Source organism: Apis mellifera, linkage group LG4, assembly GCF_003254395.2.
Source record: "Apis mellifera strain DH4 linkage group LG4, Amel_HAv3.1, whole genome shotgun sequence".
Taxonomy (NCBI): domain Eukaryota; kingdom Metazoa; phylum Arthropoda; class Insecta; order Hymenoptera; family Apidae; genus Apis; species Apis mellifera.
Window position 1 is genome coordinate 3,480,748 of NC_037641.1, and position 13,724 is coordinate 3,494,471.

Here is a 13,724-nt window from a genome sequence, read left to right on the forward strand (position 1 = left end):
TTAATATCGTGTTATATTTTTTGACATTTTTCACTGATTTTAAGATTTTTCGTTCAAATCTCGATCGATCATACGAATTATTCGAGCGTTTGTTATTATTCGAGTGTGATTTTTGATTTGAAAAAAAAAGGATCGAGGAATTATGAAGTGTTCTTCATATTCATTTTATTCGTACAAATGAAAAAAAAGTATCTTGAAATTCACAATATTGGTTGAGAATTTATTTCCTTCTAATGGATATTAGGTTTTTAAATTATTGATTAGTTTTTTGTCTTTCTCAAACGTTTCACTTTACAAATTTAAAGGAATATGGGTCAAGCGCAAACACTTATTTGTCCCTGCTCGACGTTCTTTTTCCTCTATTTGGACTTTTATTAGATACATCACGAGAATGTACGTGTATGTAACCTTAACGTTCTCTAAAAAAAAAAAAAAAATATTCCATGAAAATCTGGTTTTACTTCCTTGAAGTAAAGTGACTCTTTACAAATAAAATATTGTAAAATTCGTGATAAGATATCGATCCAACTTATTACATTCAATAACGTGTCGAATGAAATAAATTTAACGGTTAACGATTTAAAGAAAAACCATTTTTAAAATTTCGATCAAATCCTCTTTCATCCCTCTTCGTCAATTTGTACATCATCAGAAAAAGAAAAAGAGCGCCCTTCTCGTTCTCCCTCGAAAATACGCGTAAACATTAGGAGCAAACGTTGAAAACTATTTGTTCTCTGGTAGGGCAGAGATGAGGTGCCGTTTAAATGTGGCAATTTGTTGATAAAATAATCACAACTGTCTTGTCTTCAACAGCTGGAGCCTATTTCAGGCAGGGCCGTGTTCCCTCCCTCGTGAGGCCACCTAGAACGATAAATTAAAGATCAACGTTAAATACATATATATATGCATATCCTCGACAACTAACGGACCTTTCCTATCCTCTGATCACGATTTTGCCACGACTGGCCGGTCAATTGGGACGAATTGGCAATTACACTTTTTTCGCCGCACTACGGCCTCAAGATTTTTTCTTTAAGGATCCTCGATTTTCCATCGAAATTTCATCAATGCCGCGAACGAACGTTTCGATATAAAGGAAATATAAATGATCAATTTTTCACTCGACGAATTCAATATAAAGCGACTTCCATGATATGGATGATGAGAGAGGGATACTTGCTTGCAAAGGGAGGGCTGAAAGAAAAAAAAAAAATCGCAAGAATCGTGGAAGGAACTCGTGACAAGATCACAGAGGTGGGTGAGTTACGGCCCTGGCTCTTAAGTTGATCGTATGACGTCGTCAAGTGAGTAATGCTCGTAATTCGAGCAATGCTATAAAATATTCGATTCAGAGCCGTAACAGACCCCGTTGTTTTCGTGTTTCCCCGGCACGTCCGCTGCCACCGCGTGCATGAACTCGGAACAGACCGGCTCGACGATGAGAGGGACTGGTAATCCATGCTTCGCTCGTCCTTCCCTTTTCATCATCGAAATCGTTCGTTTTAATTGATATAAATTGATATAAGATTACGAGGGGGAAGGAAGAAATTCGATTTCTCAAATGATTTTTCAATAAGTATGAGTATAAAAATCTGAAACTGAACACAGATCCAATGATAGAATCGTTTGGAAATATTTTATTATTATATTTATATGATGATATATTATATTAATTTAAATTATATCCATCTAATGCGTTCAATTTTTAAAAATTTTTATCCCCTACAGCTATTCGATTATTTTAGGATACAATATTTCTAGTGATTACACAATTTGTTATTTGTTTAATGAGTATTTATGAGTTTTATGAGTCATAATGGTGAGATATGATTAATAAGAAATATAAATATTCTTAATTTTATCTTATCGATTTATTCCGATTTCAAATGAATCGTGGATATTTTAACTGTTCGTTGTTGCATTTAAGAGACACATGTATCAAAATGCAAGTGTTTTATTGCAAGTCAAAACAATAAGAAATGATAAACAACGTTTTATATTCTTCTTTCTCTTTTAAAAACGAACACTACAGTTTTTTAATAAAAATCTTAGTCGAATGCGATTCTTCGTTAATTTTAATTTTACTTAATGAATTACAAGAACTTCGTAATCTTTGAAAGATAATTCCTCGCCGTCGAAAGGTATGTACAAGCATTCGTGACTGGCTTGAACCTGAAAAAAAAAAATATATATATATATATATATTCAATGATCGTTCTTCTGTTTTTTTAATCTCATTGTTAAACATTGTTAAGATAATATGTTATTTATTCAGGTGCAGTATCATTTATTCTAATTTACATAATACGTGTCAAACTCGATTAAAATCAATGTTAAATTAAGTATACAGATTTCCTGTACGACAAAAGAAATAGTAAACTCCGACCTTGCCAACTGTTTGGGATCCATTATGGAGAACACGGCCAACATACAGAGGTTCTCCACTAGAGGTCTGTCCTGCGACTACCGCATCACTTGGGACAGCTCCATTGCTGCAGAACTCCCATGCGAATTCTCCTTGACACAAAACCTACAGAAAAAATAAGATAGAGTCTCAATAACAAGAGAGAGTTTTCAGTTCAATAAAATTTCACCTTAACATCATGAAACATTCAAAAAAATACGATGATCATTTTAATATTTTGATGATATTTCATGTTTCACCATCTAAATGAAATATTAAATATTAATTTTTCAATAATTATAATTTCTTATCTCGAGTGTTTGATGAAATGTTCCAATATAAAAAATTTAACATGATTCAAAAGATATTCGTGTACTTCATAATGATGGCGGCATAATTAAAAATTAAAATTAAATCGTTTGAATGAATTAGAAATCGGGACGTATCTGAATCATCTAGCCTAGTTAGCTTGAATTTGTTTTGAAATCAAGGAAAAAACTAATTCCAAATTGTGTTGAAGAGAGCTAAAGATTGATGCAAATCGTATAAATCGTGTTTCAATTTTATAGTATGTTTGCCTTGACATGAAATCACGATTCCGTGTTTAAAAAGTGCATAAAAAGACTGTTTATAATTAGAATGAAAATTAGTCATTGTCAGAAAAATTTAATATTTACTGAAATTATTGAAATTCTCATTTCAAACTTTGCAATTTCATTTACAATTTAATTTTAACTTATAATTTGTCTTTTTCTTTCATAGGATAAAAAAGCAAGATAATGAACGATGGAGTGGAATATTTTTTATTGGTATTGAGATTAGATTGCAGAAAAAATTTAATTTGATCCAACGAGATATGATATATTAAATTTTTAATTCGATTTTTCTTAAACTAAATTTTATAATTTAATAATAAAATTATATATCCTTTGATTAATTTTCAAGTTTGAATTAGAATTGAACATTATTTCATTTATTGAAAAATTAGTTATTAAAATTGAAAAATAAGATTATAGTTATAGATTATATTAAAGATAATTAAATTTTTTAAAATCCAAGAGCTATTATTAAAATTATTGAAATTATGGACTTCAGATTTCTTGCTTTTACTGTTTTAATATATATTATTTTTATTATAAAGATAATTTTAGCAAAAGCAATATTGATTTATTGAGACAGAAACATGATTATATCGTATATATCTATTTACTTTCATCTTATTTTAATCATATAGCTTATCATATAGCTTAAGAATAAATTTCTTCAAATAAATTTGTTATCGAAACAATGTTTCATCATAAACTATAAAACTTAATTTTATAATTTCGTAATTTTGTAATTTCAAAAAAATTAATTTATTTTACATGTTTTATGAATTATCATTATTTGTTAATTTATATATTATTAATAACAATTATTATATTACTATTATATATATTATATTTGTAAGATATTAGAAGAAGTTTCAAATGTTACTGAAAATATGTACATATATATGTAACTTTTATTGTTTATTCGAGTAGTGAATAATTTTAATGAAAAAAACAATTTTTTACATTTTACTTACTTCGAAATTGTCTTTACAATGTTCTTCACCATTATAACATATGTAGGCGGCATTTTTATCAGGGATTATTTTTGCTGGAAGCATGTCACCCTCGTGAAAGGCTCTGCCAACGTAAATCGTACTACCGTCTATATCACGACCTCCGACGATCGCAGTTTTCGGCAAATCTTGCCCTGCGCTTCGGTTCAACCACCTATAAACTTTAATTAAAATAATTTTTTAATTTGCAAATTATTTACATTGTTATATAATAAATTATTTAATAAAAAAGAATATTGATGCAATGATATTTATACTATAATAAAATTATTTCAATACATAAATATTTTTTATAATAGATAAATTCAATGTAATTTAACGTGAAAAAAATTTTATTATGATATAGATAATAATATGTAAATAATAAAAATGTAAATATAACAAATTTTATGATTTAATTTTTTAGATAATTGTTTCTTGATAAGGTTTTTTTACAAATCAATTTCTCGGCTGAAAAAAGAAACAAATAGAGATGTACAATATATATTTTCTTAATTTTATTAATCTACGATAAATCTAATTTGTGATATTTTATTTTACGTTTAATTTTCTTTAAAAATTTTTTAATCAATATTTATGTTATCAATGAAATATTTTAATATATATACAAACAATAATTTTAATTAAATAATTTTATAATGTAACTTACCTGACATCTTTAGACTTGATTTAAGTGTAATTTCAAAAAAGAGTGATGCTTATCTTTCACCTACGCCTGATTAAAAGCAGTTGTAATCTTATCATACATATGTTGTAATATTTGTATTCTTTATAAACTGTGACTGATTTTTCCTTTGAAATATGAATTGATCATCAATAATGATATGATTCTTGAAAATATTTTCTTATCAAATAAAAATAATTTTTTTCATGATGAAATATTAGAAAATATTTTTAAAAATAATAATAATAATAATGCTTAATTGAAACACATTATAGATAGCTTAATATATTATAATCAATTTTTTAAATATATTTTTTTAATATTTTTCATATTGAAAAAACATACTGAAAAATGACATAATAAATTTTTTTCGCTAATTTTATTATGTACAGATATTATTTTATTTATTTAAATACAAATACAAATTTTGTTTATAAATAATATAATAGATTAAAATATATTTCTACAAATTGGACACGTGGATTTTTGACTTGTACTAAACCATTTATACTGAAAAATAAAAATAAAAAAAATAAATATTTTTGTATTAATAATACAAAATTTCAATAAAAATAAAGATGAGAAACTTACCAAGCATGCAGTATGAAATTTCTTACGACATGTGTGACAAGATAATTTTGGTATTTGATACGTATTTATGTGAAAAATACTGAAACATATGTAACATTCTTCAACGCCGGCGAATTTCTTATCTAAATTTCTTTTCCATAATGCAAGTCCATCCCAAACAGATCCATTCTATAAAAAAAATTGACAAAATAAATATTTAAATAATTGTTTCAATTAAGCTTAATTATTTAATTCTGATTCATTATTACTTGATGTGTAAGAAATATGGATAATTGCATGTGACAATTCCGCCAATTCGCAGTACCACCTGCGTGTTGTCCAGGTTCAACGCTAACTGGTCCCAAAGGATGATTAGATGGCAATGTAATATTAAGTTCTAATTTTGTATCATCCATTTGATATAAAGCTATCACTTCACGGAATGTTGGATGTACTTTTACTTGCATGTTTTCAATATTTTGTAATTTATTATTGAGAAGTTCCTCTTGACAAAGCATAGGGCTAACATAATGTGTTGTGATCTTATCCACGGCAGCGCTGACTCTACTATCAGCAGTACTCCACCATTGCCTTACCAATACTGGTAGATATCTTAAACTATTCGTATATAACCAACATACGATATGGTCTAGTCTCCATTCCGTCCAATTTTCTATAAAATATTATGAATAAACATTAAAAGAAAATTATAAACATGTAATAAAAAAGAAAATGCTTTAAATATTAGTACCACCAAAGTCTAAACATGGTTCGGTAGAAAATATTTCCATTAATTTTGTACCCTTGTTTTTATTATCTTGAAGTACTTCTACGGGCATTAGTCGAAAAATATTATTTAATAAATTGGGAAAAAAGTTATCTCTGAAATAAAGATATGTTTTTTTATTATTTAATATCATTAATATCAATAAGCTTAATATTAATAAGCTTAAATAACGCTTAATAACAATATAGATAATATAGATAAATATAGATAAGCTTAGATAATAATAATCATAATATTTATAATATATTACTTTTCTATTATAAAAAATAAGTAATTATAGATAGTTACTTAAGTATTTCAGCATATTGATACAACAAATCTCCATGAGCATTTGCACACATATCTAGAATGATAGCCCATGATAATAAATATCCAATAGTGTAAGTATAAGAATCTGTATATGGTTGAATAGTACAACTCACAGTATCGCATAATCTACAAATTATATATTAAAAATGTATTTTTTGTGTAAAAAAAAAACATTCACTTAATATGTAATATTTACTTAAAATCCATTAGAATTGTATTTACGATATTTTGCGTATTCTGAAGTACATCTTCCATTTTTTTAATATTTAAAGTATTTACATCAAAGTTTTCTAATTCAACAGTCGTTTTATCCTGTTGTACAAGCACTGGAACTGTATGTTTTAATATATGATATGCACCTAATTGGATACTGGGTACAGGAGATTGCAATAATTTTGATGTTAATTTAACAATTGATGTAAGAGACACATTTGATTCATTTTTCAAGATTACATTTCCATTCAATATTTTTATTGCTTTTCCTAAATAATCCAATAATACAACAGGTTTCAAAACTGTTGTTTTTTGATTGTATGATTCTGTAACAAAGTTTAATTATAAATTACAGAGAGAGAGAGAGAGAGAGAGAGAGAGAGAGAGAGAGAGAGAGAGAGAGAATGGATGATTTTTAAATATACCTGCATAAAACATCCAACATTGAATAATTCCACTTTGTACATCAGTGGCAAAAACATTTTTCCATTCATCTAATAATGTTGGTGACATATCTGATATTTGTTCCTGTTCATGTTTGTTAATTAAAATTTGAAGAGCATGATAAAGTTGACAAACAGCTACTGTTAATGCAGAAACCTATAAAAAAAGAATTTTTGTTAAAAAATTAACAATACATGATTTTAAACAATATAAATGGTACATACCTTAAAATCATAAACATTTTGTTTTGATTTAATAATAGAAAGTTGCCATAACACTAATGATATAAGAATAAAATTCCAATGTTCATATGTTAACTTAGAAGGTATTTTCTTTATGAGTTCTGTTAATAATCTAATAAGTTCTAGAGGTAAATTTAATTTTTCCCATGAAATTTGAGAGATTTCACTAAAAAAAACGAAAATATGTTATATATAAGTGCTATATATTCAGATTATATATATATATATATATCTTAAAAATTTACCAATCAAGAACTAATAATGAAGGATTTTCTTTTTCATAAGATATTATTTTTTCTAAAATATTAGAATAAGTTGAACTATCTTGCTTATTCATCAATAAACTCCTTGTTATTATTAATTCAAAAATATCATTATCTGTTGGTATTGAAATATTTTCAAAATCTTGAAATTTGGATAAAATCTGAAATCAAATCTTCTATTATTGTATAGAATTATAAATATATTGTATATATTGTGTAGAATTAAAAATTAATTATTTTTGAAAATAGTACAATACCTGCAAACTTTGAAACGTTATTTCTTCATTTATAGTAAATATATCATTACTTCTATAATTTTCAAATAATTGTTTAGGTTCTTTGTTAGAATATAATTCAGTACAACAGAAATATATTATATATGATAACATACTTCCATATTTTGAAAAATTACTGCAAATATAATAAATAATGATTATAAAATAATTCAATTATTAAAACTATATTTAAATTATTCTTACATCTTCATATAATCACAAATGTCATTAAATATATTTTCATTTATATATATTTGTAATTGTTTAAAGCTATCTTGTACAATGATTAAAGTTTTATTCACATTGTAATAGTATTTAGTCTGAAAATAAATATTCAATAGAATATTTCTTTATTATTGAAATTAAATATTTTTATATAAATTATAATGAGTTACTTACAGATTTATAATATTTGGAATAAATTTTGCCTAAAATAATCGAATATATAATATTAATTAATATATTTATAATTCCTGGTAAATTCAAATCATGTATTGAAAATTTTTCAATACTGCATTTTTCTGTTTTATATTCATTGATGAATCTCAAACATAAATTATTCAATAAATTTATATTGAACAATGCCCATTTCAAGCAGTTTTCAACATGATCCGTTATTGTATTACAAGTTATATCAATAGATATACATTTCTGATGAATTTGTATTTTTTGTTCAAGAGATGATACATATAATTCACCAGTTATTACTTCACCATACATAATTATTCCAGTTATTTCAGCCATCCACATTTTTATATCAGAATCTGTTAAAAATGTTAAAATAATTTCTTCTGCATAGTCTTCCTTTATATAAATTTTGTTATCAAGTATAATTTCAACAAAATCAACTGCTATGTCTATCAATATTTCTTTGTTATATTCTTCATTTCTAAATATAAATAAAACATAATGAAAATTATGAAAAATACATTGAATTGTTTTATTAAATAATGAACACACAATCTTACTGATTATATATTTTCTTCCACATAGAAGAGGCAAATTTTTTGGTTAAATCAATAAATCTTGATTGTGAAAGTTTTTGAATAGCTTCTAGAAGACTTTTTTTCCATACATCTTGCATTGTATTAACAAAAATAGAATTATTATTAAAATAATCATGTGAATGCAATTCAAAAAGTGTATTTAATATTTCTATTGCTCCAATAGATATTTCTTTGTGAGTCCACATTAATGGAACAATACAAGAAATTAATTTTGCAAAATCTAACAAATATATTTCATCTATTTCATAGAATGAATTGCAAAGTATAGATATAATTTCATTGATTCCTTCTTCTTCTACTAATAAATCTAAAAAATATATATGATTAATAATTTATTAATAGAAACTAATTAAAATAAATAATTAATTAAAATAAATAAGAACTTACTGCCATCATCTAGAGGTTCAAAAGCTAATAAAATAAGATTCTGATTTTTTTCAAGATCAGAATAATTGCCTAAAGCAATTTCTTTAGCTATATCTATCAATAAACTAGTTATTTTAGATTGTGAACACCATTTTTTTATTATAATATCATTTCTATGTTTTTTAGATAAAGCACATTGAATAATATTTCTTGTAATTATAATATCATCAAACTAAAAATAAAAATAAAAATATATAATAAAAAATATATTTTTAATATAAATCTTTAAGTATAAAAAATTCATATTTACCTCTGTCAATGATTTCAAAATTTCGTTTCTTTCAGAATGATTCATATATTTCATAAGATTAAAAATTAATTCTATTATATGTTCAGTTTCTTTTGATTGCTCCAGTAACCAATCTCGTAAAATTTCATTACAGAAATTAAGGAAATTAATATGTATTTTAAGAAATTCGGATAAATTTTTAAACAATTCATCGCTTTCGAAACATATTATAAGTTTATTTAAATATGCGATATATTTTTTTTCTCGTTTTTCAGTGATTTGGTTAAAATATTTTATACAAAGATAATTAACAAAGTTATTAAGTTCAGAAAGAAATTCAGTATCAGCATCATTTTCAATATTTTGTATTTGGGATTGACTCATTATATTTTCTTCTGCATTACAGAATTTTACTTTTAAATTTTTACGACTATGCATAGGAGCTGTCTTTAATGTAATTAAAAATTCTATTTGAGAATTATTTGTATCTGAAATATCAAATATTTCGGAATTTTCGCTAGCATCTACAAGCGAAGTAAATAATATATTAAGATTCTTCCAAAACTCTTGTATCAAATAAGAATAAGATTTATAATCATGATTATATCGATTTTTACTCCAATATCGTATTAAATGAGTAATTTCAGAAAAAAGTATTTGTTTCATTTGATTATTTTCTTTTAAACACATTTCTAATGCTGGTATGAGCTGAAATAATTAATAAAATAATTTTAAATTAATTAATATTTGTAATATTTCTTTTATAGAAATTATATAATGTAAATATAGAAAAATAAAATAAAAACCTGTTCTTTGAGCAGCATATTACTTAAATCTTGATTATTAACATTTAAAAGAATAGAATAACGTAAACATTCGATAAACGATGTTGTTACTGCCAGCATTTCCGAACGACTTATTTGTACACTTTTTACGGAAAATCTACGAAAAAATTAAAAAATTATCACATTTTTTATTATCTCTTGCAATATAATATTTATAAAATAATATATATATATATAATAAAATATTTGATTCAATTAATTGATTACCCTTGTCGCATATTGTTGAAAAAATTTATGTACAAATAATAAGAATCAACATTGAGTTTTGGAAATTGACTGATAAAAGGTAATAAATTCGGATAAACAATACTAGCACAACATTGTCCTCCACTTCGTAAAACACGCCATAATTTCGGTAGTACTAATTTTTCAATACTTACTACACAATACCAATCCTAAATATAATATATTATTTAATATCATAATTTTATTTCATTATTATATCAAATATTATATATATAAATAATAACTACTTCTATTTTATTTATAGTAACAAGCACAGATTCCCATACAGCTGACAATAATGCAGGCTCTGTTTCATCAAGATTATTCATGATTGTTGTTACAGTTTTTTTTTTTTCATTTTGTAATAATATATTAGCATTCTCAATCATTGATGTTAATACATTAAAAAAAGCAATTTTCACTGGAAAAGCATCATTTTTAACTAATTTCCAAAATTTATTGCTGCTTATAATTTTATTATGAATATCAAATATTTTTTCAATTTCTTGAATAGGAACTTTTTTTAAATAAATACTGTATCCTTGTAAACTAGATATTAGTACTCTCTGATATTTTGCTTCCATTTCCTCTGTAGTAAGATTCCTAAGAATATATACAATAATTTTTATAATATTTCTTTCTAAATTCATTTATAGAATTTAGAATATTTAAGAAAAACATACTTTTGTACAGATAAAGTCTGAGCACTATGAACAGTAATGTTATCACAGATATAAGTTACAATTTCATGTTGACAATATATAATAGCATCAGTATTTTTTTTTGATGGAAATGTATCCTATGTGTAAAAAAAAGATTTATTAAAAAAATAATTTAGTTTCCATTAATTTCTGTTTATGTTAAATGATAATCATTTACATTGAATGAATTACTAGCAGTAGATGCAGCAGGAGGATATGTGTCATACTGTGAAGTAAACCAAGCCCCTGCTAATTGTTTCAAATATAATGCTATACTCTTGCCTACACGTTTTACAACAGCTGCATGTGCTAATTGAGCAGTTTCTCTTACTCTGTGTTCTACATCTATTGCTAAGGCACAATACAATCGTGGCCAAAATGGTAACATTCCTTCCACAGCTGATATTTCTGAATCTTTACACATAATAGCAAATTCTTGTAAAGCCTGAAATATTAAATTAAAAAATACTTTTGATTTTAACATCATATTTATTTAAATAATAATAATTATTTGTTACCTTGCATTTAGTTGTTGAATCTTTCTTATTCATTTTCTTTAATACTATTTGAAAGTTACTATCAACATTGTTCATTTCAATTTCATTAGTATTGCAAAGAGTTAAACCTGGTAATACAGGTACATATCCTCCATCTTTTACAGCTGAGAAACCAACAAAATTTGGTATTGAAGTGCCTAATAGTTCTGCACTTCTACTGCTATTTGATGGCTATAAACAATAATAGTAATAAATAATAATAATGATGATAATGATAAAATATTAACAATTAAAAATTTTTGTTGATAAGTCATATATTGAATAATATACCAATTTAATTTAAATATAAAAAATTTTATTAAAGCTTTTTGTTTATTATATAATTATTAAAAAATATAATTTTATATCTTTATTATTACTTAATTTTTTAAGTAAAAATATTGTAATAATTTTAAATTAAGAAAAATTGTTATAATAAATTTTAACCTATAATTTTATAAAAATTAATTTTTTACTAATAATATAAGCTTTTTCTTACCCTTGCATTATTTTTGGTTCGTTGTGCTTGTTTGTTCTTTCCCATGATAATTATAAGAACAACAAAGAACAAAAAATGATGAAACTACACATAAATTTTGTTCATTTAAATTTGCACTCGTAAAGTAGTAAATAGATACCACGTTTATAACAGCTGATCTTTTATATACAGTTTGTATTATATGTTTTTTTATCAATGTATTTTTTCTCATTCAATTAAAAATTTTGAATAACTTGCAGTTTTAATTTTTTTTATATATCTTTATAATATTTTTCTTAAAGATTAATATGCACGAAAATCTTATTAAATGTTTCAAAAAGCGAAATTATATCAAAACACGATGATATATCGCATAAAATTAATATCGTATTGATTATTAAATTAGAAAGGATTATTTTATTTTGAGGCAAGTAAAAAATTATTAAATATAATCAAAAATAGTTTGTATTTTTTTAAAATAAAAACATTCTATTATAGGTTAAGGAAATAAAGAAGATGAGTGTTGGAAACAAATTGAGTCAAAGATTGCTATTGTCATATTGTTCATTTACTTGCATTTACTTTCCTGGAATTCTAATATTACTTAGCTTAAATAATAATTTATATAATGTGGGAAAATACAAATTCATTCCAGTATTATTAATTTTACTTTTCGCAGAAATAATTAAATTGATGTTTCCTATATTTCATTCTGAATCAATACTTATAACAAAAACTGAATCAAGAATATCTTCAAAAGCTAAAAAAATTTGGTATAAATATTTGAAAGAAATCTTTAAATTCTTATTGGCTGGTTTTCTTCTATCTATTATATACTACATTGTTATTATATTATTTGGTGCACCAGTATTTATGCATCATGAAGAAACTACTATGCTTACTGCAACATTGACTACTCTTACATTTGTTCCTGCAAGTTTACATTTAGGAGTGGATGGAGCATTAGAAATATTAACAGGAGCACAGTCACAAAAAGGCAATATTCTAATTGATGCTATAAAAATAAATATACAAGGTACTCTTTTGGGTACATGGTTAGGAGCTATTGTAATTCCATTAGATTGGGATCGACCATGGCAAGTTTGGCCAATTCCATGTGTTTTAGGTGCTCTTTTTGGCTATACAATTGCACATTTTATTACTCTTGTAAAAATATTATTTATATTAAGATTAGGTAAAAAAGTTCACAGATAAACATTAATAATTATATAAAGAAATAAAATTTAATAATATGAATGAGTTAATATTTTATTTATTTATGCAATAATTTATTTCCAAATGATTAAGATATGTTTTTAATAAATTGATTTTTCATAAAAAAATTTTAGAGCAAATATCTTTTATTGTGTTAATTTTATTAAGAATTTTTTATATGATATATTATTAAAAAATCTTATATAAATGACATGAAACTTGTTAAAACTACTTTATACAATATAATGAATATGTTAAAAAGTAATTTATAAATTTATGAAAAAG

At 24.4% G+C, this 13,724-nt stretch overlaps 3 protein-coding genes across 3 annotated transcripts; 1 reads left to right on the top strand and 2 right to left on the bottom strand.

Annotated features, from left to right (window-relative positions):
* Window positions 1–1,852: 1,852 nt before the first annotated feature.
* LOC726980 lies at window positions 1,853–4,811 on the bottom strand. Its single transcript, XM_026440041.1, has 4 exons — window positions 4,660–4,811; window positions 3,972–4,171; window positions 2,387–2,530; window positions 1,853–2,172 (listed from the first exon to the last, which is right to left on the bottom strand). Exons 1-4 carry the CDS (start codon window positions 4,664–4,666, stop codon window positions 2,086–2,088), a joined length of 438 nt encoding a protein of 145 aa, XP_026295826.1. The 5' UTR covers window positions 4,667–4,811; the 3' UTR covers window positions 1,853–2,085.
* Window positions 4,812–5,038: 227 nt separating this feature from the next.
* Window positions 5,039–12,439, bottom strand: LOC726989 (E3 ubiquitin-protein ligase listerin). The gene is made up of 22 exons (XM_026440042.1): window positions 12,246–12,439; window positions 11,729–11,938; window positions 11,389–11,655; window positions 11,193–11,308; window positions 10,758–11,112; window positions 10,492–10,679; window positions 10,246–10,381; window positions 9,461–10,147; window positions 9,172–9,382; window positions 8,746–9,091; window positions 8,177–8,666; window positions 7,982–8,097; window positions 7,760–7,913; window positions 7,485–7,663; window positions 7,222–7,405; window positions 6,979–7,153; window positions 6,537–6,879; window positions 6,320–6,466; window positions 5,996–6,126; window positions 5,514–5,917; window positions 5,266–5,433; window positions 5,039–5,184 (listed from the first exon to the last, which is right to left on the bottom strand). Exons 1-22 carry the CDS (start codon window positions 12,288–12,290, stop codon window positions 5,125–5,127), a joined length of 5,112 nt encoding a protein of 1,703 aa, XP_026295827.1. The 5' UTR covers window positions 12,291–12,439; the 3' UTR covers window positions 5,039–5,124.
* A 74-nt stretch (window positions 12,440–12,513) lies between these two features.
* LOC100578188 (phosphatidylinositol-glycan biosynthesis class F protein) lies at window positions 12,514–13,481 on the top strand. The gene is made up of 2 exons (XM_003249335.4): window positions 12,514–12,651; window positions 12,723–13,481. Exon 2 carries the CDS (start codon window positions 12,741–12,743, stop codon window positions 13,437–13,439), a length of 699 nt encoding a protein of 232 aa, XP_003249383.1. The 5' UTR covers window positions 12,514–12,651; window positions 12,723–12,740; the 3' UTR covers window positions 13,440–13,481.
* The last annotated feature ends 243 nt before the right edge of the window (window positions 13,482–13,724 follow it).